General features: G+C 41.7%; 1 protein-coding gene across 5 annotated transcripts in view; it reads right to left on the bottom strand.

Moving 5' to 3' along the window:
* Positions 1-26,529, bottom strand: part of LEF1 (lymphoid enhancer binding factor 1) — a 114,917-nt gene that overhangs the window by 16,539 nt on the left and 71,849 nt on the right. For 3 of the 5 annotated variants that reach the window (XM_079767192.1, XM_079767191.1, XM_079767193.1), the window contains exons 4-8: positions 15,373-15,505; positions 8,928-9,018; positions 7,114-7,197; positions 4,961-5,083; positions 3,851-4,013 (exon numbers count right to left, since the gene is read on the bottom strand). In XM_079767192.1, the coding sequence (XP_079623318.1) occupies positions 3,851-4,013; positions 4,961-5,083; positions 7,114-7,197; positions 8,928-9,018; positions 15,373-15,505 (594 nt within the window). The remainder of the gene's footprint in view (positions 1-3,850; positions 4,014-4,960; positions 5,084-7,113; positions 7,198-8,927; positions 9,019-15,372; positions 15,506-26,529) is intronic. The other 2 variants (XM_079767194.1, XM_079767195.1) reach the window with 1 other exon arrangement.

The raw sequence follows: 26,529 nt of genomic DNA, 5'->3' as shown, positions 1-26,529 counted from the left end.
CAGGATCAAACCTACGTCCACGTGCACACCCGCGCATGGCCACTCTGGATCAGCCCAGCCTCCGCTCCTGCTCTCCCAGCTCGGGGCAGGGAACTTCCCAGTTCACTCCTTCCAGTCTTTCTCATTCATGTCCACCCTGAATATTGATTTTAATTCCCCTGTTCTTTATTAATGACAAAACAAGGAAAAAGAAAAGACAGGTGTGGCTGGATTGGGGAGAGGAAGGAGCGAGAGAGGTGGATGAGAAAGTCCTCAGGAGGAAGCGATGTCTCAGTCCTCGGCACGGGACCGGCCCCTGAAGGCAGGCTAGGAAGCTTTCCTGGGGAAAACAGAAACAGCCGCCGCTCTTGTCTGTCAAGAGAAGCCCATCTCAGGAGGCGCACTGACGCCCCTTCTGCCCCATCCCACCCACCACTCCAGCCTCCAGCAGGTCAACTAAGTCCATGTCCTTCGAAAGCCCCTTAAAAGCCAGGGCCGCTGTGCTGGACAGGGTAGATGATTTATTTTTTAATTGCTGTAGAAGTGTGGAGTGTAAAGTTAAGAAGCAGGACACACAGCAGGACTTGGCCTGAACCTAAATCAGGTAATATGCTTTTCTTAAAAAAGAATTGGGGGAGGGGACAGAAACAAACAAACAAACAAACAAACACCTGAAAGCTACCCGAGGCCCAGTTCCTTGTACCAGCAGAGTAAACCCGCTGAGTCAAGTGGCGCCTAGGAAGAGGCCTGTCTGGGTCCGTCCTGGCAGCTTAAACCAGGCAAGAAAAGTCACGTGACATCTGCCAAGGGGCAGTGTTCCCAAACCTGAGACACTACGCTGGCCTGGTGAGAGCCCTCCACAGGGAGAAGCAAACAAACGGAGCACAAGGGAAGAGGGCGGCCTTGATGGTTTTTTTCTGTGCTGTGGTTGTTTGTTTTTTGAGAAAAGACTAATCATTAATATTTACACTTCTGGTATGAAGTAAATGTGACTCGCAGGAGGCAAAGTGTTACCAAAGAAGAACACAAAAGGAGGCTAAAGTTACGAAAGAAGTCTTACCTTGTAAATTTGTTTATTCATTTGACAAATAATATCTCTCTAATTCTACCATAATATATCAATATAATTTTATATAACGTATGGCAGCTTTATAACTTGCTGAGAAAACCTGAAATTAAGTTTTATAAAACTATTTCCCCAAGTTTGGGAAGTTGGGTCTTCTACCCAAGCAACCAGGTATTTTTCAGTTCAAGCTGAAAACTTAGGGTTGACAAAAAACCCAAGCTAACAAAACTGAGCAAACTGCAAGGAGAAAAAGCAGGTCACAAATTAAACCATTTACTTGCGTTTTTCAGTTCCTTTTAGTTTCCTGGTATTTCTAATGCTCAAAATCTACTCACAATGAAAGATCATTCACCAGAGAAGAGCAGTAGGTCAAATAATGGTATTAAAGTTTTGCACTGAAACAAAAATAAAGTCTAATACAAACTAGAAAGATGATCTTTCTTTACAGGAATTTCTGAAACACACCTGGCGAAAAATGCTTTTCTATTGCTTTTGCTTACTGAAAAACTGAGTTAATTTTTTTTAAAAATTAAATTTCATTGTCAAGATTTCACCAAGTTGTTGAGAAAATACCCACTTAACTTAAAGAAATTTATACAGTTCCAAGATTTTAAAATCCTGACAATACATTTGCAATAAATGGACTTCCTTTAATAGCCTGGAAGGTCTTAAAAAAAAAAAGCTTATCTTAAAGTTAGATTTGTGTTATTATTTATAATAATAATAATAAGAAAACTGATTAATTCCTATGCATGAACATTTCTACTTTAGAGAGACAATAAAGATGCATAAAAACCCAAAGATAAAATGCTCAGGGATGAATTTAAGCTCCCTTTTAAGAATTATAATCACCCCAGTGTAAAACGTCACGATGGTAAAGCCGGGACTTTAAGGAGGAGCAGGGACTCCTCTGGCGGAGAGGGCCAGGAGAGGAGAGAAAACCTGATCTTAATCAGCGATCTCAGAAACTATAAATAGAAACAGGTGTCCAAATCAAACACAGAGAGACCCCAAACGAGAACCATCCCTCAGGACACATGCTCTGATCTGGGGACGGTTAAGGGAGCTGAGAAAGTAGCAATTGTGGGAAACGTGCATGAAAAATGGGAAGCATGCCGCCATATCATAGCCTTCCCTGGTCTCCTGAGCAGGAAAAGAATCCCTGCTGGTGGGACAGGGGACCTTCAACTCAAAAGAGGAAAACACAACAAAACAAAATCACACAACCAAACAAAGAGTTTTACAGAAGCTGAAAGAACAACTCTTCTTTTCCTCTGATTTCTTCTTTTAAAGGGTCAGGGGAAACGGTCATCAGTCTTTAAGCTTTTAAGGTGGAGTTCTTCAAAGACGATGGAAATCACTCATCGGCTTGGGAAATCACTGTAATTACTGTTATTAAGTGTTTAAGGATCCACAGGACAGAGAGTATTGTACGCAGGGCACCAAAAAGCTATAATCTGTCACTGCACCCTGACCCTGAAACCCTGGTGTCTTGCAGATTGGAAATAGCTGCATTTTTTTGCCATCCAACAGGAATCAATAATGCAAGAAAGCCTGCTCGCCTCTGCCTAAAATCTCCTGAATGCTTTCTCTTATGAATGCTGAAATGTATTAGGTTTGTAGCAAACACGGTAAAAATGATCTTCAATAACAGATAAAACGTGGTCCTCTGAGTTTCACAAAGGTTGCTAGACCCCCATCATTGAATGTTCATTTGCAAATCACGAATTTCTTGAGAGTTTTCAAAAACAAGTATACACCTGCATAGTTCAGAAGCCACCACACATCTATGAAGAGCATCAACAACTATGATGAAGCATCTTCTAAAATTATAATGCAATTACAGAGAAAATGTGATTTGAATTTAAAAATTAAATTTTTCCCCACCACTCTTCAGATACCTAACTAAAAGCATTTCAATCCAGAGAAAAACCCCTGGAAAAACTGACTAGCCTTTTGGCTGGTGGTTGGATATAAAAATCTCAGTATCTGTCCTAGTCGCAGCCTAGTGCCTGGTACACAATATGTTCTCAGAAAAATATCTTAGCATAGGTGACAGAACGATGAAAAAGGGGAGCAATCCAGAAACCTGGCTCATGTGCATTTTGAGAATCAGAAAGTGATTTTTCTAGAATAAAGATTTCTCTGGCCATATCAGTTCTTCCACTCAAAGCTTCTGAGTAGCACAGGTCTGCTTCTGCCTTGGGAAGAGTGGCCAGTGTCTGCGGGTGTCCAGGCCTTTCTGTTGCTCCCCACGTGGGCTCAATGCTCTCCTGTTTCAGACAGGACTTCACACACACCCCTACGCATCCCTCAGGTCTCAGCTTAAATACTATTTTCTCAGAGGGGCCCTTCTCCTAGACCCATTATTCTTCCTCATAGAAGCTTTTCTTTATAGTCACAGTATTTGTCACAATTTTAATTATACATTTATCTGGTAATTAACTGCCTAATATCTGTATCCTGTCACAAAACTTTAAACTCCATGAAGGCAAGAACCATATCTATTTTATTCAGCAATTATTATCTCATTGCCTAACTACAGTGCCTGGCATACAAAAGACAACAAGTACTTGTTTTTATGAGTAATAACAGCAACAACAGCGTAGGTGGTTGACAATGCATTATAGCATTTAATCCTCGGGAAAGCTATCGCCATATTTTGTTCTCTTGATTACTTCCCAGAGAGGCTGGTGATGACCCCTATGCATCTGGTGACCACCTCATATGCAAGTGCATGTGGGCAGTTCTAATGAAGCAGCCCCACGCGTCCCACAAACACGGATTTACCATCCCGCTACTTACCCTTCTGCCTAGAATCTGGTTGATAGCCGCACTTTCTTTCAGAGTACACTCGGCCACCACATTTGCTCTCATTTCTTTCATGTATAACATAAAAGCATTCAGAGGCTTCTTAATGTGAGGTCTCTTGGGCTCCTGCTCCTTTCTCTGTTCGTGCTGAGGCTTCCTGAAAGGGGGACGTGGTGTTGAGGGAGGGTGGTGGGCAGAAGAAGGGAGAGATGGGCGGACAGTAGCAGAGCATCTGATTACACAGCAAACTCAGGCTGGGACAACCCCGAGGCTCTCTACAAGCCTGGAACACCATCCACTTAGAAGAGCACCCTTTGTGAGTGAGTAGCCTTGGGTTTGAGAACGTTCTCTGGGAGCAATAGAAGTGTTAACACCAATGGAAATGGGTGGGTACGGCTGCTCCAGTAGGGCCCTGAGGCCGAGCTCCTTGGTCACCTCAGGAAAAGCTGAACCTACAGTGTAAGTGGTCCTTCCTCTTTCAGAAGTCAGGTTCTTAACGTAGGGGGCGGGGGGCAAGGGCCACTTTGAGACGCTAATGAAACCTCAGCCTCTCTCCCCCAAACAAATGCTTGTTGGCTTTGCCCACATTTGCAGGGCATTTATGGACTATCTCGTGCTCCCTACCACCCCATCCTCCCAGGCTGCAAACCCCCTGCATTAAGAAACTCAATTCCTAATCTCTTCAAGGAATTTGCTATAACAGCCTGATACAATCCTGGGTATGGTTGGCTCCTTTCCCTGGACTTTTATGCTTTTAAAGCCTGCATCCTGGGCGGGCACTGGACTCCCAGTCCTTTTTGGGTACCAGCGGGGGCTGGCTCCCCAACAATCATGGCAGAAATCATAGCTCAAGCTTATCCAGTGCCCGTGCTCGGAAGACTACTCCATTTTGGCGAGGTTCCCTTGTTCTACTGAGGTCTGTGCTCCTTCCCAATCCCAGAATCACAGTTAGTTGGCAGTGAGAATCAAGCCCGCTAAAAGTCCACCGGAAGCTGAGCTCACTGATTTCCACCATAAAGAGAGGGGCGGGTTCACCAGGGAGGAAGAAAGGGTGTACATGGCAGCACCTTCAGGCACTCCCAGGGAGCCCACAGGCACACTTACACGTGCATCAGGTCCCCGTCAGTGTGGGGGTGCTCCTGCTTGACCTGAGGCGTTACAATAGCTGGATGAGGGATGCCAGTTGTGTGGGGACCTGGAGGACCAGGAATCATGTGATGGGAAAACCTAAAGGAAGGAAGGAGAAGAAACAATACTCACTAGTGGCCACTGCAGCAAAAGCTAGATGGCATTTGCAACAATCCACTCACTGCTGCTGGCAGTTATACACAGGAGAATTAACTATACATTAGAATAGGCTGAGAATTCCTTTCCTTTCTGTGTTCAGGTGGAAAATATTTATAATTATTCCCTGTATAGCAACTTCCCCCCCCCCCCAAAAAAAAAACTAATAGTAGAATCTGGCATTTTTCCTGGGACGGCTCTAGGCCATAGGATTAAAAGAAATTGAGTCGTTTTACATGCAAAGCAGTTCTCAAATAATTTCGTTAAGAACAATTATGTTGGAAATAAAACAAGTAAGGTTTAGCTTTTCAAAGATTTTTAAATAAAAGCTAAAGAAATCACATTTAAAAAACTCTGCCGATGTTCCCAAACCATCACAGTAAGTAAGAGTGTTCCCGCATTGTTGGCTTCTTTACTAATACTAGGAGAGAACAACTGAGAAAATAAGGGACAGGAAGATATTTTTCAGTTCCCAATTTAATAAGGTTGCCCTTATCATCCAGAGTAATTTTCTACACAGAAAGAATGCTTAAGAGATCTCGCCTTATGGACAACTGGTAACATAATGGAGGGAAGCGTTTAATCAAAGGGAAGAATACATAGAGTTCTACATCAAGGCAAAAACTACACACGCTAAACAAAGGCTTTTCCCCGAGAATGCTTGCAGAGCGTAAAAACATCTTAAAATATCCACCACCATCCAACACAAAGGAGGGAAACTGCCATGCAAGACAAATAAAATAAATAAAGGCTACTTTCAACAAGCACGTTGGATAAATTTGCGTGTGCTTTAGAAATCTTTGCTTTTTAAACTGTTTTAAAGTAAACAATTCAGCAAGAACAACATTCCAGGTCTTTCATCACAGCCGGTACAATGTACTCCTTCATCTGGGAAGGAAAGAAGGAACTCTGCTTGGATATGTAATATTTCAGAAACGAATTTTTAAAAAATTAAGGCAGCATGGTAAAAACACAAATAGTTGACCAAATAATAATGCTTTGTTAAATGCACCATTTGCAAGAATACCTGATGCCTGGGAAAAACTCCCGTCACCAGATAGTTCTTACAGTGTTAAAAAGTGTAAAAATATATTTGGGGGGAAGGATATTAATTTTATCCCCTTCCAACGAGCTGAATTTACAATTTGTAAAAATAATGTTTTTTTCAAAAAGCTGAAATTCACCACACAAACTGCGAATTTCATACCTACATAAAAAGTAAAGATCCACGACCAGTGACAGGCCCAAAAGCTTGACTTCCGGCACAACAATGCTCCTGGGGAAAGCGACATGGCACACAGATGCCACACCACACGTGTGTGTACATCAAGCACAGGCACAGAAGCCATCCTGTCCAGAAGCAAGCGTCCCACAGAGCAGGGGGCGCAGACGCCCCGAGCTGCGCTGGCACTGCGTCCCCACAGGGCCTGATTCACACACTAGGACACGCCCCCCACAAGGCCGAGGGCTCTTCGGACAGCCTTGGTCCACGAAGGCTCTGGACTATCTGGGCATTTGCAAACACTGTCACATTAAATGGTACAGCTTTCCTCAGAGAAAGTCAAGGATAGAACTCGAACCAAACCAGTCTTTATCTATTCCCCCCCCCCCGGCCCCCATTTTCCATACCCCCAGCGTATTTTGAGTAAAACAAGCTTAGGTTGTCCACTTTTGGGACATTACACATCCTGCTGCCGGGTGGCATCGGGGTCTTCTGGAGGCACAGTCTCCCGCGTGGCCGAGTGCCTCCCCCTGGCGGGTGTGGCTGGTGTTTGCTGTTGGGGCGCAGAGTAAGGCTCCTACCCAGGAATCTCTAGGACACCTAGTGTGGGAGCCAGGCACACTGCACAGACAGACGCGGGGCTGAGCTACGCACCCTCCTAGCCGACCGACCGAGAGGCAAGCAGAGGCACACAAGATGCAAGCGCAGGAAGAGCAGCTCGCCCTGGGTGCCCGTTTCCACCTCTACCTACCTGGACATGGAAGTGTCGACTGACAGTGAGGATGGGTAGGGTTGCCTGAATCCTCCCGTGATGGGATATACAGGCTGACCTTGCCTGAGGTCACAGAAGAAAGGAACCCATCAATGACAAAACATGAGTAACCAACCAGCAGTCAGAGTTTGATGAGGGGAGAAGAGGGAGGGATTCAAATAGGATTTTTATTACAGACCAGCGCATTTCTTCAGTTATCCAACTGCTTCCCTTCCTAACCCTCCACCCAATCAAAGTACCTTTTGCCTTAAGAAAAGCTCCTACCTTCAACATGAAAAACAAACGAGTCCATGAATTACCCGTCTTTTATCCCTTCCCCTCTCCCAACCCCATTAAATGCTTTGAACAAAGTAGGCATCTGACAAATGTTTATTAACTAGAACAGAACCCTGGGAACAGTGAAATAATCCTTTCAGAGGAGATTAGTGGATTCTCTATCAGAATCCTTGACAATTTTCGGAAAAAGAAGAAAGAAATACAGCTTCATATTTATATAAAAATGAGTAAGTATTTTAACCCTTTGCACTCGCTTGCTTTTTTCTCGATTCCTTTATTCTAATGCTAACCGTGTCGAGTCACACTCGACGTCCGAGTGCAAAAGGTTTAAAAGACACTGCACTCCCCCCGACAGGAGAGCAATTCACTGGAATTATCTTCCCGCTCTCTGACAAGTTCATCTCTCCCAGTTTTCCCACATCTCCCGTTTTTCACTTACACAGTCCTTACTTTCAGCTGCCACTGACACAAGGCAGCACAGGATTATTGCCCCTAAGTAGCTAAGTTCAGACAGAATGACCGTGTAGGACTGAACATGTACACATAATCAATTACTAGTAAATGCAAACAGTTATTGACGAGAGGGCTAATACTACAGAGTAAGTGGAAATTTCCATGGCAGGATAACCCCTTCTTGCTGAAGAAGAGATAATGTAAGGATGCCAAGGTAGTGAGATGGGCAATGACCTGGGGGCTGTAGGGATAGAGAACCCGCTGAAGAAAGGAGAGAAAACTTTTGCCAAAGCTGGAGCACTGCTTCCATGGAGTGCTGTGGGGAGGGCAGGAATGGAGAGGGATGGAGTGGGAGCAGGGAAAGTTGTGTACTCACGATGAAATGATAAATATAAGCTACACTATAGAAAAAAATTCCTTCTTCCTACGATATATTTTCTTTCCTTTACCTTTACAATTTAGAAAACTTTCAAGGAAGCAGTTAAGGATTTTTTTAAAAATAAATAACAAAGACCAATTGAATTCTGGAAAATAAAAAGCCCAAACATTAGTTTTTTTTGTTTGTTTGTTTTTTGTTTGGTTTTCTGAACTCAAGCTGAAACTTACATTAAAATTCAAAAGATGTTTTTGTATTTTTAAATTTCTCCCTATTTGTCATTTACCTCACTTGCCATTTATAAGCAAAGATAGTACATAGATATTCAATGTGTCTGTTTCCTTCAAATATATGTTTTCATAAAAAAACAGAAAAGAAAACCACACTGAGCACTTTGTACAGGCATAGCACATGCCCCAAACCACAAATTGAATCCATAAAACTATAGGCTTCAAAGCAAATGCTACAGTCATTTTCTATACATATAAGCAAATGGGTTCAATTGATTTCAATGCCTGTATGTTTTTTCAATCTTTTAAAATGAAATGACATAAAACTAGCACCTTGCTTGTTGTTTTAAAATTTCCTCAACTCCACGGGTATTATCATTCATCAAGCTAACTGCCGTGAGCGGGAAGTAGGAGAACATGTTCAAATGCCTGGCTGAAGTTTGCAGGGAGGCTCTTACCAGCCGAGCGGTGGGGTAATCTGTCCAACTCCACCCGGAGACAGCGGGTAAAAGGTAGGGATCTCAGGAGCAGGAGGGTGTCTGGACATGCCTATTAAAAAGAATGGAGAGGCAGAGTGTTCAGATTTGTAGGACATTTGACTCTTACGGCAATGGAAAGGCAATAAAATGCTTTATGCCATTACTTCTTAACAGAAGTCAGTTTGGTATCTCTTCTCAAGATTTCAACATGCGAGACAACAGGTTTTAAAATAGTACATCTTGTCTGGCAGGCTTGGCTCAGTGGTTGAACGTCGACCTATGAACCAGATCATAGATTCCTGATCAGGGGCACATGCCCAGGTTGTGGGCTCCATCCCCAGTGGGGGGCTTGTGATGATTCCCTATCATCATTGACTAGAGGCCCAGTGCACGAAATTTATGCATGGGTAGGGTCCCTAGGCCTGGCCAGCAATCAGGACCTATCAGGGCCTTCGGCTGCTGGCTGGGGGCTTCCTTCCCTGGCTGCCAGCTGCTGGCTGGGGCCTTCCTTTGTTCCACGCCACCCCCTGATGGTCAGCGCACGTCATAGCGAGCAAACTCCTGGTCTCCCGGTCGAACTCCCAAGGGGACACTTTGCATATTAGCCTTTTATATATATAGAAGATGTTTCTATCTCTCTCTATCCCTCTCCTTTCCTCTCTGAAATCAATAAAATATATTTAAAAAAATAAGATAGTTCATCTTGAGGGATTCCTGAAATAGTAAATATACTGCTACTAAAAGCCATCAAAATAAGACTTTTAAATTATTTAGTTTGCCCACATTATTTCACTTTGGTTAAGAAAATGGTAGACAATTATTTTTGTGTAGAATGGAAAATGACAGGCCTTCATAAGTAGACGGCCTGCCTGGTGCTCAAGGATTAGGTAAATTGCCAATTTCATATTTTTATTGACTCCCTTATGGACACACAGATTTGGGAAATGTGATACCTCAGAGAATCAAAGATTAATTAGGAATCATCTGCAGCCCCATAATGGTCACACTTGATATGATTCACTTGGTCTCTGCCACTTCAGCTCCAACTAAGCTCTTCATCAAGTTGAGTCCTCTGGGCTCCAAGGTCAAGCTGCTCAGGATTAGTTGTGTCCCATAGAAAATGAGAGTGCCACCAAATTGTTTCTTGAGCTCGGACTCCCTGGAGCTCATATTGGCCTATAATTGTAAAAACCGCCTAAAGATTATACCTAATCCTAGTCCCAAATGACATCTCTTTGTTTATATCTTACCTTGGGTACAGAAAAGGGGTAAGGCACATTCATAAAAATGCAAAATATTTTAAACTTAGATTCAATGTATTTGGGGGGAAATGAGTGATTCTGAATAGAAAAAGACCACAACTGCTTTCTTATACAGCTAGTCTGTCTGTCTAAGGTCATTTCCATATAAAAACCCACATTCCCAGACTTAGAGGATGCACTCAGTGGTTGTAAATATATTGATTGGCCAGAATGTGGAGCTGGGTAAGCTCATGAAGATGCTCTTTACATATTCTACATTTTTACTGTTTAAATTGATTATGAATTTCATTTGAATTTTAAAAGATGATAAAGGCCTTAAACATAAGGGAATAACTTAAAAAAGTGTTGCCTTTATAGTTGATATTAATTTGACTTTGAAGTTAGGACAAACTATTTCTCAATTCTTACAGAAAGTAGGTGGGATGGAGAAAGGTCTTTAATCTCTCCCTCAATAGAGAGCTTACATGCTTTTACATGATCATCTCATGTTTTGCTGTTTTTGAAAGAATGTTCTTCAAATCTTTTTTTTTTTTTTTTTTTAGCTAGAGGTACTGCTTCTTTTGGTCACAGTAGACCCTCCCACCCCCGTTTCATACTCTGGATTTTCTTCCTGGGTTTGGGCAAGTTTGAGCAGCTGGGGTGATCCTAAGGCGTATCAGAATCATGGGAGTTTCTCCACTGGCCCCCACCCCCACCTGAGATTCACTTATCTCCCCAATCCTCAGGGTCTGCAGGGGGATTGCTCAGTTTTGAAAAGAAAAACCAGACCCATCAAGAAGGACTTTGGGAACTCTGTGAAAATATGAACTTGAAATTCAGGGTTAGAGGTGAGAGACTACCGAATTATCTACTTTAATTAATAGTTAAAACCCTTTGTTAGAGAGTTGAACTGACTGCTCGGGCACACACAAAATAATGGCTTGTCCTGGGCTCTTCTGACCGGGACACAGAGAAGTAACTTGCTTGCAATCACATGCCTCTCGGCAGACAAGCTTAAAACGCTGCGGCCACGCTAGTCCATGCTGCGAGTGTGTGGAGAACACGTCAGTGATTCTGCGTAGGTGCGGTTCAGCAGAACAATATACAAACTAGTTGGACTTCGTTTTACTGCTCTGAAGGAGGAAGGAGGAAACTAACATTTACTTAGCACCTGCTATATGCCACTTCCTATGCTAGTCTTTTGACTGCTTCTATTAAAATTCTACTCATATTTCAAATACCCCTCTCCCATGGAATATTCTCTAACTTTTACAGCTCTGAAAAACCTCTTTCTTCTTTGAATCTACAAGGTTTTATTTGTACTTTTAACATGGGACTAAAGATGTTCTTCATTTTCTTTTATAGTTAGTTTGTGCAAATGATTTCCTGCATGAGTTTAAATAGAGCTCGGGGAAAGAGAAACCATGTTTTGCCAATCAATGTATCAAACCAGGGTTGTCTCCACAGGAGGTTCTCAATAAATACTTTTGAGTGACTGAACAAATGAACAAGTGAAAAAAAGTGTTTAAACAGACCGATTCCCCATGCTGGGTCAACATTATCAACCGTTTTGCAGGTACATAAGTACCTGATGGGGCTGAGGTCACTACATGAGCAGAAAACGGATCTGTGTTTTCTAAATAGGTTATTGTTGTTTTAAGAACCTGCTTCCAAAGATTCCTAGAAGTGTGTGACCCTCTACCAACTGCTGACTTCATATCATGCATTTAACTGGTATTTACCGAACACTTACTGTGTGCTGCAGGCTATACACAGCATGGCCTTCAACATTTGTAAGCTTTTACAAGTAACTTTAATAAATATAGATAAAATTATTTTGGAGTTAGACTATATGGATATATTAATTTTGCCACTCAACTACGTATCTTTGAGGAAGTGATTCGTTATTCTGTAAAATCAGAATAAAAATAGAATAGGGGTTGTTGTGAAGAATAAATGCATTAATATATGCAATACAGAAAACACCTGGCACACAGTATAAGTGATATGTTTTTGTTATTTAATAGGATACAATGACTAGGAAGATATAAGTAGGTATAAATAAACCCAGCATTTCCTAAAAGCTCTTTCCTTTTAATATTTTTACCAGAAATAATGAGTAGAACAAAATGATTGGTATTATCTTCCTTTCCTGTTTCTACACCTGCACACAACTCCACACACCAACACACTGACAGAAAGGTAAAAACTAATGTGCTTCCTAGTGGGAAATCAACCTAAGTTATTTTCTTATGAATGAGAATGGGTTCTGCTGACGAACAGGTTAATTTATTGGATGGTTATATCTAGTGTCAGAATATGCACATGACACTCTTTTGGTTTTTAGTTGTTGTTGTTCTTTTTTTTATTTATCTAATAAAGCTAACCAGCTTCCCGGGGACTTTGAAATCAGAGACTCTGGCCGCAGCACCATGTTCTAGCTGGCTGAGCTACATGATAAAGCCAAAAGGCAGACAGAAGGAGAGAAAAGAAGGAAAAGCAAGAAACATAGTGAGAATGTACTCTCAAATGAATAATATAATTCGAAATCATGTAAATTCATTCTTTTCAAACCAAAGTTTACATATCCCCTGAGATACATGAAGTCCAGGACAAAAAATAATAAAAAAGAGGATCTTTACATTAAAAGCAACACAAAGAGTGTATGGAGTAGAATGTGAAAATAACGCAACTTTTCAAAGAAACTGCAAGCAGACAACTTTTGGTCATGCCCACTGGACCTTCTCTAGTTCTGGAGTTTGTTAAAAAGATAAAAGTTTGAGAAGCAAAGCTATAATTATAATTAGTAAGGCAAAACAAGATAGGGTAGCAATAAGTGATGGGAACAGAAGATAAAATAGAAATGTAATTGATAGCTGTTTATAAACTTGTCTTTTTAAAAAATTGAACTGTCCTAGAATTCTTAAAGAGAAAAGCTACTAAACTGATATGTGTTATTCCTTTAAATAAGCTCTTTTTGAAGTGCTTAGAACAGGGGCTAGGACCTAGGAAGCACCATGTAACTGTTAACTAAATAAATAGTTAAAAACTTAATAAAACCCACTGTTGGGTTCTTTCTGTTAATAGCTTGTTTGAGTTTTTACAACTGCCTTTAACTGTCACCTACAACTTTGTGGTTCCCAGGTGTGTGTCTCTGGCTCAGGCCCTGCCCTGGGACCGGGATGTTTAAACTGCCTACCTCGTGTCTCCCTTTAGATTATTTCAAACCTAGGTCATATTCCTGATCTTCCCTCTGAAACTTGGCCTTCTTCCTAAAATGCCTTCTTCCATAAATCCATAGACCTGTCCTTGCTGTTTCTTAATCTTTGGAGGTCCCTGGTAACAGGAAGTAGAGAAAGGACCGGAAATGACTAAAACAGAGGCAAACCTGGACACCTCTGCATGGGTGATTCTTACCTTCTTTAAGTAAAGGTATGGGCTCCCCTCAAGTCAAAGTCCAATAGTAACTAAGTCCTCAAATAAGTTGCCTATTTTAACCAGGGAAGGAAATGAAGGTGCTGCGTATTTAACCTAGAAGTACTCACAGGGGTGAAAAACAACAACAAAACTCCCAGCCCCTGAACTCCACTCTTTTTCACAAACTTAATGTCGTTTCCACTACAGGTCAAAGAGAGGGCTGGACAAAAGGGTGAGGTGCTGAAGATGGTAAAATTTTCACCTGTCTATTTTCTGCCTTCACTTGGTTTTACAGAATATTTATTTCTCTCTCTTCAATTACAGTTGATGTTTAATATTATATTACTTTCAGGTATGTGGGATGTTTTATTTTGAACCCCTAAAGATTCTGTTGAGGTGCAAGTGTGGGTGTACATGGAAAGAGCACAGGCCACCCAGGGACAAATTTAACCTCAAAGTTTGCTCTCAAACTGTGAGACCCGCAGGCTGGGAGACCCTGCGCTCTGTGTCCACAGCCAAGCACCCCACCCCCACTGGCATTTCCATTTCTCAGACCTCTATGCTGTGTGCTTTTCTGTAAGTGATACAGAGGGGAACTGGGCAATAACGTAGAGAAGCAAGTAAGACTCATGTTACGGTTTTGTACTTTATTATTCATGTCTAAGTTGGTGCTGTAAGTAATAAAAAGAGGATAAAACCTAACAGGTATATAACTGAAACAAAAAGAAACCACTAACGGCTCAAAAAATAATATTTGAAAGTAAAAATCTCCTACTTTGTCCCTTTTCTATTAAAATATATTTTATTGATTTCAGAGAGGAAAGGAGAGAGAGAGAGAGAGAGAGAGAGAGAGAGAGAGAGAGAGAGAGAGAGAGAAACATCAGTGATGAGAATAATTGATAGGCTGCCTCCTGAACGCCTGTACTTGGGATCGAGCCCACAACCTGGGCATGTGCCCTTGACAAGAATCAAACTCGGGACCCTTCAGTCCGAAGGCCAATACTCTGCCCACTGAGCCAAACTGGTTAGGGCTCTAACTTTTCTTTTAACACTACCATCAACTCCTAGTACATGCTGAAATAATGAGTAACTGCAGGAGGACTCGAGGACTGGATTTTTAGTATATTTGTATAACATATTGGTCTATATTGTGGAGCCTAGATTTTCAGAGCTGTCACTTTGAAAATAACCCTTCTAGGTTCTTCATGTTTTTGTCCTAAAAAATAAAGGAAGCAACAACAAATTCTTTTGGGTTTTTAAAAACGGCTATAAAAAAATTATTCTTGTCTCATAACAATCCATTTTTAAATTTTTTTTTATTTCTTTATTGATTAAGGTATTACATATGTGTCCTTATTCCCCCATTATCCCCCTAACCCCCGACTCATGCCCTCACCCCCCTGGTGTCTGTGTCCATTGGTTAGGCTTATATGCATGCATACAAGTCCTTTGGTTGATCTCTCCCCCTTACCCCCACCGTCCCCTACCCTCCCTCTGAGGTTTGACGTTATGATTGATGTTTCTCTGTCTCTGGATCTGTTTTTGTTCATCAGTTTATGTTGTTCATTATATTCCAACAAATGAGTGAGATCATGTGGTATTTATCTCTCTGCCTGGCTTATTTCACTTAGCATAATGCTCTCCATCTCTAACAATCCATTTTGATCCACCCAGTGACAGGGAGCGAAGGCCCGGTAAGGTCCCGCAGGCTGACGTGGCATGGCTCCTCCCTAACGGAAACAGACCTGGGAGGGCAGGGCTCTCACCTTGTTTGGAGTTGACATCTGATGGGATGTGTGACGGGTGTGATCCTGGAGAAAAGTGCTCGTCGCTGTAAGTGATGAGGGGGGTGAGAGGATGAACCGCATGGGATGGCTGCACCACGGGCACTTTATTCGACTGCAAAGTAACCACAAGGTCAACAGTTAACAATGGATGCCCGGCTCCTGTCTCTTCTCCCAGAGAAAAAGCCACACAATAGCAGTAACGGCATCAGCATAACCGAAGAGTCCTCTCCAGACCTGGACAGCAGAAATCAACTGCTGTACCCATTTAGACCTTCAGAATCTGTCCATGCTAAATACTCCTCAAGTCTGACTAGCCCATTAGGAGACTATCAGTTATTTAACCAACTCCCCTATGGAGATTTAGGTTGAGTGCTATTATTCCATATGACGTGAATACTGTACATACCTATTTACATGATCTCTTCAGATTGATTTCAACAAAGAGTTATTGGAGCAAAAGTTATGAATGCTTTATAAACTCTTTATTCATTACATATGTCTAGCAACAAAAAGGCACTCAATAAAAAATTATTCAATGAACAAATAAATAAATATTGCCAATTTGAAGGGCAAAATTTCAAACAACCCAATAAATATAATTATGATTCTATGATTGTACATCTCTAAGAATCATGTTATACCATTTTAATGTGTTATAGCTTTGTCAATCAAACCTGATCACCCATTATGCTTTAGGCCTACTCAGTTCATCTGCATGATCTCTAGTTTCTACAAATCTTAATTAAGAAAAGGAATTTCCAATCTTGCATTTAAATGCATAATGTGAAATATAGCTTGTGAAAATCACTTTAAATTGTTAACAATTTATATATCCTATCTTGTATTTGTTTAAAAATAAATTTATTTAAATTGGAAGCCCAAAGCTACATAACATTTTTTTTTTTTAAGGTACAGGTTATTTATTTGGACTTCATCAGTTTGAAATCTGGGATCCTTTTGTTTGCTTATAGTTGAATAAACTCCTTGTCCCCTCAAGAAAGTACACTAAGTAAATCAGTAATATAAGCAAGACCCAGGCAGTTTAACCTAATTAAGGAGATAGATTTTTCAGAAACTTTACACCTCCTCCCCCGAAAAGACAATAAACTTGACATAACTATATATATACAAAATGTTTCTGATTTTAAACACATAGACTAATTAAACCAGTACCACAAAGATCTCTATTTGCAAACATTACAGTAATGAGTAACTTGTGAATTTAAGAGGAATAAGATATAATGAATCTTGACTATTAACTAATTCACTACTTCAGACATGCCTTAACCATCAATAGTTTGAATTCATGAGATTTTTACTGTACTACAGACTAAAATGTTTCTCCAAAAGCAAATATCTGTATTTAAAAATTTGGGGAAGTGCCTGAAAACTGCCCTGCACAGTATAAACTGCCTATAATGTAGGTCTATATCCGACTGGTTTCGGGCCCTGTAACACACCTGTGTATGGTGGTAGCACTATGATATGCATCATTTTGTGTTTGATGTTTTTTACAAATTAGGTATAAAAAGTAAGTGGCTCCAGCAAGAAGGTCTACCCTCAGGAAAATTAGGAGCAATTATCCTAGTAACACTAAATTCTCTTTACAGCCAGTAATAGTAATTCTCTATACCCTGTCATTATAACCTCCACCCAAAAGAAACTTATGAAGGAAAAAACGCAAGGGGGGAAAATCACCCTTTTTCAGACAATGATATGATTTTCCCTGTTTTATAATTATCAGCTCCTCTCTAATAGCAGAACTTGCATCGCTCGTATAGCCCTTGGCATTTATTAAATAGAGCACCATTATCAAAGCCACATGCCTTTTCTCTACATACCTCAGCACAGACATCTATGCATATAAATGTGTAAAAGGTTAAAAAAAATGTTCCAATGCTTTTCAAGTGTTAATGATGCAGTCTGCCAAATACAACGATGAGCTTCTTAAATACAAGGAATTTAGAATTTAGAGGAGGTAGTGGGTGATGGGAGGGTGGGTGCGGAGATAGGGGGATATTGTTATAAACCCTTTTTCAAATGGAAACAAAAACCTCAACACCCAAATGCTAAAACGAATATATTTCAACGATACTTTAGAATAAGAGCTTTGATTTTCATTTCAAAAGTCTCATAAGTACAATTGCCAAACAATCTACGAAGATATTTTCTTAGGGTAGTTAAAAAGAATAAGCATTGCAGAAATCTCCTGAAAACACATACGTATTTTGCATGCCTTCCTTATTTCCAAAGCACCATCTTAAGGAACTTGCATTAGCAGGCAGCATCTCCTTAACGTCTGACCTCTCCCTCCAGTCATATAGCTCAGAATTCGGTGCCATGAATTTTTGCTAAATTATGCTATCCTTGCTCTCCTCTTAATTTTACGGTTTTCAACACAGATTTGCTTTCCTGTGGGAAAGAGATAAGAAGCCAGGGATTTTAATTTAAGCTCTGGCCTTGTCTTATATTTTGCAAGATGGATAGCGTACTAGTAGTGTGTTATAGCCAACAAGGCTTATGTCCATTTTTGTGGCCAAATCATGAAAGCAATATGAAATCTCAATAATAAGTGTGAGCACAAGTCTCAAGTTTTATATTTGGCTCCTGCCAACCACCTCCACTGGGCCTATGAACAGGACCAAACTACACTACACATCACCATCATGATCAAGTGTCCTCGGCCCTAAACAGAGGGCTTCCCCTGAGAGCACGAGGGACTGTCCTTTGACGCTATGTGCACGCACAAGGCAAGAACCAGGTACGGCCGCTCTGAGTACGTTTTAAAGACAATATAACCATTCTTAATTCTATCCTCAGATCTCCAAATCACAATGTGGGGCATCTTTGGTGGGGCAAAGGGAAAGGAGGAGGAATAACCAAGTGATTACCTAGTCTTTACAGACAGCTTTATGTAACTACATTATAAGGTGCGGTTGCGCAGTGTATGTGGGCCTATGCATGTATTTAAGCGCCTGCAATGTGCCAAGCGCGACGTGAGCACTGATGGCCAACACCGATGAGGCTGCTGTTCTTGTGCAGCCTCCTTTCTAGGGGCCTGGAAGTGGGGGCGCGGGGACTGGAGACAACGGACAAATATGTAAACAAGACGACGAGTAAAATCTCAGAGGATGACATCGAATACTAAGATTAAAAGAATCCTGGTGATAAGAGAGTATAGTAATTATATGCCTTTGTATTATGTTAACACTATAAGAAACCAACAGTTTAAAACCAAATAGTCTAAGATTCTATTCTCTAAAACAGGAAACGGAGGTCACCAGGGAATGGGTGAGCAAGCCATGACTGCTTTCAGCACTTACAACAACCCAGGGCTGCTCACTACACACTCCAGTAACACAGGGTCCTGGGGATACCATGCGAGTGGAAACCCTAGTCACTCAAGACAGCGGGGCCATCCTTTCAGCTCCTACTCTGCGCACCTAGGATCTCACTTGATAGACCCCCCTGGCCCCTGACTCCCACACATCTCCCTACGAGGAAGGGAGAAAGGACAAACGGCTTTCCTTCTCACTCACAGGTACGGTCAGGTGAGTCTTAGTTTCCAGTGGAGAAGCACCAGGAGCTCCCAATGTTTGTCCTGTTTCCTTCCCCAGGTGACAGCAGGCACATGACCCCACCTTTATGAGATCGCCAGGAGCCTGTGTCATCCCCGAACGCTGCGGCCGCTCAGAGGTGGAAGCACTCAGGTCTAAGCTCACATGGCAGTAAGCGGCTCCGTCAGGCCACACACCCTGATCTTTTGATTCCATCTAGACTACACATTCTTTTCTCTCAAGCAGGTGATGGGTTGGGTGTGCAAAGGAAAAAAAAAAGATGGAGAGAGTGGGTACTGGGAGGAAAGGGGCGCAGAACACCAAAGGCAGACTCCAGAAGACAGCTCTCCCACCTACTCAGCCCACTCATTCAGCAGGAAGCCCACAATCCCTTCCCAAACTCAAAAAACCACCATCAGGCCATCCTACCCACAAAGCACATCATTATTGTAGCAACTAACACCATACCTTGGAGACAGGTAAACTGAGGCATAGAAGGTCAGCAACTTTCCCAAGGGCCACATTCACTACCAGTACAGCACGTGGCCTCCCAGGAGAGCCAAGTTCATAAAACCTCGGGCACTGCACTGACCATCCGGCCATACCTAACAGGGTGCACACCCGTGACATGACTGTGCGGTCTCTGTCCCAGGCGCAGGAATCACCTCGGACCAAGAGGCACCTCAGCAGAAGCGGTGAGGCCTGCAGAGATGCCCCTGCCACCCTCCCTCCACAGCTGGAAAGCATTCCCGGAGGCTGGGTGGTTGCCGCCCAGGCTGCTGCCTGCAGGCATCGGCCTCTTTGGCATCACAGCCAAAATACCCACACGAAGTGGGTGCCACTTGGGGATCCTGAGAGTCACCCTCAGCAGCATTCCCAGAAGTGACCACTCCCCACCCCTGGCATGAAAGCTCTCGGCCTCTGAGGATGTGGTTCTTTCTGGAAAGGACTAAAAAGTGGTTCAGCTCCCTCCTGGCGAAGGCGTGGGCCTGCCGGTAAGTGGAGTAATTGGGGAGAAACCTGCGGGCCTGCTGGCTAGTCCCCATTTCGCACATCTCCAGGTTTCAACTAAACCTGCAGCACAGGATCCAACTGAGCATAAGGCCCTGAGTATCATTTCAACTGGCTGTGCATTTCATCCAGCGTCCTCCTGGCAATCACTGAGTCCAGGGGCATTTTAACACTCCACCAACCTGTTTGTTGAAATGAGGAATTTCATCTGGCCTCCGTCGTCATGGTGGTACTCGACGTTTTAGTACACTCTTAGAAAGTCTGGCACTGGTACAGTAGAAGCCCTGAAATTTCACGTCGTGCCTTCCCTCCTCCTCTGAGAATCTGGGCTTCTTAAGCCTTCCCACAAAGAGGAGCAGATCCGATTTACTCCGAAAGGATGTGACGATCCTTGCACCAACTAGACCTCAAAAGTAACGTTTAGTGCTGGAAGCCTTTCCTAAGACCCACCAAAGCTAAACACCCGATTCGGATCTGACGTGGCTTCCGAATCGAAGATCACTACTGTTTGAGATGCAGTAGCTCTTTTCAGATAACGGTGGGGCACTGGGCTCGGAAGACTTCCTGAGCAGGAACTGGTCAAGTTGCAAGGTTCACAAGGGACAAATATTCCATGAGTCCAACCCTGGAGGCAAAGGTGTCCCATCATCGGACACCTGGAATGCTCTACTAAGCGGGGAGGAACATGTGACAGGGAAAGGGGGGAATGTGGATGGATACACAGTAAGTGCCCATCCTAATGGCCGTGACTCTGCACCCTCTGGCACTTGTCCACATAGTGGGCAGTGTCCCTGTATTTATAGGTGAGAAGGCCGAGTCCTTTCGGACACACAGCGCAGTAATCACTAGTCGACAGAGGACTTGTGCTGGCATGTTTGGTACCAAGTCCCTGCTCGTCCTGCCCCACACTGCTCCCTACACAACCCCCCTCTCCACCTCTGTTCCAAACACCCTGCCAGTGAGTGTGGGCTGCCATGGGTTCCACTGCCAGAAAGCGTCTGGACAGAACAACTGACCACTTGGGGAAGACTGGTGTCACTAGCAGGACTACAGACAGACTGCTGGGAGAGCTGCTAAGAGGAAAAGGTGTGGCCCACCCACAATGTTCCCAGTTCTCTATAAAGTGATGATCTCCATACAGCATCTCATTTAATCATGAAATCACCCATAAGCTAGTGTTAAGATTTCTGTTTTATAGAGAAGAAAACCAAGGTTCTGAGACATAGATAATTTACACAGGATCACACAGGATGTTAAGTAGCATAGACAGGATTTGACTCCAGTCGGTGACGCTGAAATCCATAGCTTGTACTCCTATAGAATTAAAAACAGGTATTCCTAGCATCCAAGTGGGAGAGAGAGTAATAAAATCATTTAATATGTAAGTACATGGACACTGGAGGTACAGTTCAAATCCCAAACATTTAAATGTCTAGTTTCTAGGTAATTCACTGAATTTTCAGAATTTCAGTTTCCTCATACATAAAATGGGTGACATAATACTTCACAAGATTAAATTGAAGATTAATGAGCAATGCAAATAAAACCTCTTACTCAGGTCCTAGCACATAATATATGCTCAATAAGTACTTGTGGAATGAATAAAGGAAAGAGAAAAGAAAAATAGAGCCAATAAATAAATTGCTCTGTTCCCCAAAATTCAGATCACTAGTCTCTAAGACAAAGTAAGTTTTAGAATTAGAAATATGCTTTCTTTCAGGTGAATTCCCCACCAAATTCTCCCTTCCTTATTCTGCCAACGTACTTTTAGTCTAAAGTGTCTGTGATCTCAATACTTTCCTCTCATTACTGCATGTAGAAATCCCTCCCACCCTTCGAGATTCATCACAAGTGGCACACTTGAAATCTTAAACCACACGTAACTTTCTGGGTTAGAACTTGCTATGGATTCATATGTACATGGGTTTTCTTTTTTCTTTTTTAAAAAAATATATTTTATTGATTTTTTACAGAGAGGAAGGGAGAGGGATAGAGAGCTAGAAACATCGATGAGAGAGAAACATCGACCAGCTGCCTCCTGCACACCCCCTACCAGGGATGTGCCTGCAACCAATGTACATGCCCTTGACCAGAATCGAACCTGGTACCTTTCAGTCTGCAGACCGACGTTCTATCCACTGAGCCAAACCGGTTTCAGCTGTACATAGGTTTTCTATGTGCTTGCTTTACTTCTTTTGTTAGATTATAATTTAATCGATAATACAATCTATGTTTATTCATTTAAAAAATATCTCTTACAGCAGCAATTCTCAAACTTTTTTGTTCTCAGAACACCTTAATACTCTTAAAAATCTTTGAGGATCCCAATGAGCTTTTGTTTGTGTTGGTTTATTTATAAATACTTATCATATTCAAATGATAAATACCAAATCCCTGCTCGTCCTGCCCCACACTGCTCCCTTCACAACATAAAAATAAAAAATTTAAAAGTATTTATTAAATTATTTAAAAATTATAAGCCCATTACATTAACATAAAAATATTTATATGAAAAATGACCATTTTGAAACAAAAGCATTAAAGGAGAAGAGTGGCATTTAGTTTTACAGTTTTCACAAATCTTTTTAGCATCTGGTTTAATGGAGACAACAGGGTTCTTGTATCTGCTTTCATGTGAATTCAAGTCTCTGCTTTGATGTTATTTTGGTTGAAGTATATGAAAAAAAGTCTGACCTCACACAGATATGTTGTTGGAAAGGAAAGAATTATTTTAATAGTTTTTTCAGTGCCATGTAGAGTCAAAAACCATATCATATACTTTTCCTACTCTTACATTAACATCCATTGATCTGTCTTGCACTATGAATTTACCCATGTATCATTTGTAACATTATGCATTAGTTATCTGTAAATATTGGCTCAGTGAGTTGACATATTTCATTATGCATTATAGAAATCGCATTTATATTCATATCATCGCTGATCTAATCAGAAAAGATTTAAGAATTTAAGAAGCTATCAAGCAGTGGACACAAATTTCTAAAATTCTAATTTTTCCTTGAAAGCTCAAATGTTATCACTAGCATCAAATGCTGCCATTGCTGTTTTCATTGAAAAGAGAATCTCTGCTCATTTGTGAGAAAATATCTGCCAAGTAACAAACTATGAAACCATAGTTTGTCAGTTATGCATTCAAAGGTCAAGATTCAGTAATACTAATAACTTTTACTGCTTCATCAAGGACATTCTGAAGTGACACTGGCATGTTCTTTTTCCTGGGAGGGTGTTGTGGTGCAGAGTTCAGTGACTACTAGTACCATTTGGAGCCATGAGGAACAGCACTTTCACCCATCATTGCTTTGCACCATCACTGCAAATGTCAATACAGCGAAAAAGCAAGTAACAGTTAGTGTTACCATGAGACTAGTTCTGACCTTGTGGACCCCCTACTTCAGGGAGCTCCAGGGGTCCACAGACCATATTCTTAAGAACTGATGCCCATAATAAAGTAATAGAACTTAAACAGTTGTTGATTGCGGATGATTCAAGCTAATAAAGTGAAAAGTAGTATTTCAGTTATGTTGAATTTAGAGAGAAATTGATTTATGGGTTACAAAAATGAAATGTTTTTGTGATGTACTAAGCTATTATCTCCCCCACACACCTTATTTCCTGGTGTTCTAAATGTACAAATCAAGAGAAATCTGAAAAGCAAAGAAAAATACATACCACATACTTTTAAATGATATTTAAAATTTTTGAGACTCCTTTAATTTAACTCAGTGTGAACCCCGGACTTGGGTTCTTTTATTAAAGTTTGAATTATTTTCTTCCAAAGGATTCTTGCATACAGTAGCCAGGAATATGTATGGATCTGCACCCTTCAATGCTCACTCCTCCTGTCCACCCACCATCTGCCCTGTACCCACAGCCCCTTGGACACGACTCTATGCACTGAGTACACTGTGCTGTTACTATCTGTTTGTGCCTCTGTTTTCTCCCATCAGATAGAGGTCATGCCTTGGTATCTATCCCCAAGCATCTAGGGCAGGGCAGGGCAAAATGAGATATTTAATATCTATTGCTTAGGACTAATTGCCCGAATGAGGCTTTCAACACTATGAAGTCAATTCCTTTTAAGAAAGAATTCATACCCTTATCAGAAAAACAGGGATTAGTTCTTGTATTTTCTATTGCTGCATAAAAATGACCACACGCTTATTATCAGCCTAATACATCACAGTTTACTATCTCACAGATCCCGTGAGCAGGATTCCAGCACCATTTGGTGTGACCGGGTCCTCTGTTCAGGGTATCTATCGAAAGGTACCAGCCGGCTGGGTTCCTGCTGGAGGCTCTGCAGGCTCACTCTGGTTGTTAGTAGAATATGTGAGGAACACACTCTTGATTTTGTAGCCCCTGTTGATTTGCCCCCATTTCCTTGCTGGTTATGAGGTGGAGCCACTCATATTCCCTGACAAGTAGCCGCCTCCATCTCACAGCAGCCATGGTGCTGGTTTTGAATGCTTCCTGTTCAGAATTTCTGACTTCGCCTTCTATGACCAGTGGAGAAGCCTCTGCTGTTTAAGGGCTCCTGCGACTGCGTCAGGCCTACCCCATAATCTCCCTTTGCAAAAGTCAACAGTGAGGCGGGGAGAGGGCAGCTACGATAAGCTCGGGAGGCTGCAAGGCCTACCACCGTCTGTTAGGACAAAGATAACCCACTTACCTTTCTTGTATTTTTTTCCTCTCCCTTACAAAAGATAAACCAACTTATCTCTAGCAGATAAAAATGAAGTGCCATTGCGGACATTAGTATTTGGTGTTATAGTTATTCTGATTATACTATAAAGTTCTGAAGTTAAGTTTTGTGTTTTCTGTCTTCCTTTTATCCAGGGGCTACGAAGTCAAGAGTGTGTTCCTCACAAATCAGAGTTGACAGGAGTTACTTGCAGTTTAGAGGGGAAGGGAAGAGTCAGGATTAGCACATCTCCCTCTCCCCCCACCCCCCTTCAAGGACTTGGGGGAGAGCTACTAAGCATGCAGGCACGGAGGGAAAGTTCCGAGTAAACTGCAGGTCATGGCTGAAGAAATCGAAAGGGCAATCTGTAAACAGAGTTAAAGGGTCCAGGTCAATTTATTTTGAGGAAAATTTTTAAAAAGCTTTGGCTTTCTTTCCAACATTAACAACCAACATGTTAGATTATGGCCAATCATTTGCCTTTTAAGAAAATTTTTAGAAAAATCATTATTTTATATTTAAGTGCAACTCATCTATTACAAGGTTATGCCTAACCTTAAGTTTTAACTTAATTATCTGATCCTTGAAGGTAACTAAAGAGTCATATAATTGTCTTAATATTCATTCATCATTAATAATGCACTAAATGCTGTAGGAAGTAAATATGGTAAAAGGGAAATAAATCAAAGTAAGGCAATTAATTGAAAAGAGTGGAAGTACAGGTCACAATAGTTAAAATCTGGAACCTGGCCCAGCCAGTGCGGCTCAGTGGTTGAGTGTCGACCTGTAAACCAGGAGGTCATGGTTTGATTCCCGGTCAGGGCACATGCCGGGGTTGTGGGCTCCATCCCTAGTGGGGGTGTGCAGGAGGCAGCCGATCAATGATTCCCTCTCATCATTGATGTTTCTATTTTTCTCTCCCTCTCCCTTTCTTTCTTAAAAAAAAAAAAAATCAATAAAAATATATTCAAAAACAAAAAACCTGGATCCTGGATACTTGAGTGAGAAAGACAAGAGACAATTCTCTGAATACTTACTATATTCTTACTAAGAACAAATGATGCTTTCATATTTGTGATCAAATTTATTCCCCCATTTTCAAATAAGGAAACAAATTGGGACTTAGAAAGGTTAAGTGTTGTCCCAGGTCATACAGGCTAGCCTACAAATGGTTGAACTTGGGTTAAATACAGATCTGTTTTATTCCAAAGAGATGAACTTTTCACTGTGAACTGCTGAAAAGAATGGCTACAAAGGGGAATAACTCAATCTGGGAGCCAAAAGGGACCCCCCACTTTCCAGTAACTGGAGTCTATAAATAGAGGAACTGGGGGTAAGGTTGAAACTGAGAGAAGATCAGAGTAAAAGGGAGAATGACTTCTAATTGCGTAACAACACTCCATCCTATTATCTCATTGATCTCACAACACTTTTACCGACCACCCCTAACCCTCCGGGTGCTGCATTTTCTTTTCATGTTAAAGATTCTTTTGTCCGTGTTAAGACTGTTCTTTGAAAATTAAAAGAAAGAACTGGAATCATTCAAGATAAACAAACCAAAGCACAAAACAAGTGATAGTGGGAAAATATTACAAGTCCAGAAAGTCCAGTGAAGGGATGGGCCATAGGTGAAAGCCGGGGGGGGGGGGGGGGGGGTGGTAGCCAGACTCTAAGGAGGCAGGAAGGACCAGGAGCCTGCTGGACTCCTGGCTGCAGAAGCACAGGGTTCCACGGGGTGCATGCGTTTGTAAAACTGTAGTGGGAAGAACATGGGGTAGAACAAGATCCCAGTGGTCCCTCACCCTTTCCAGATTACAGGCACTGTGATCTGATCAAAGTTGTGTACAAATGTTTTCATACACAAAT

The sequence above is a fragment of the Cnephaeus nilssonii genome, assembly GCF_951640355.1.
Source record: "Cnephaeus nilssonii genome assembly, chromosome: 1".
Classification (NCBI taxonomy): Eukaryota; Metazoa; Chordata; class Mammalia; order Chiroptera; family Vespertilionidae; genus Cnephaeus; species Cnephaeus nilssonii.
Note: the sequence above shows the minus strand (reverse complement) of the source record. Positions and strands in the feature narration are given on the sequence as shown.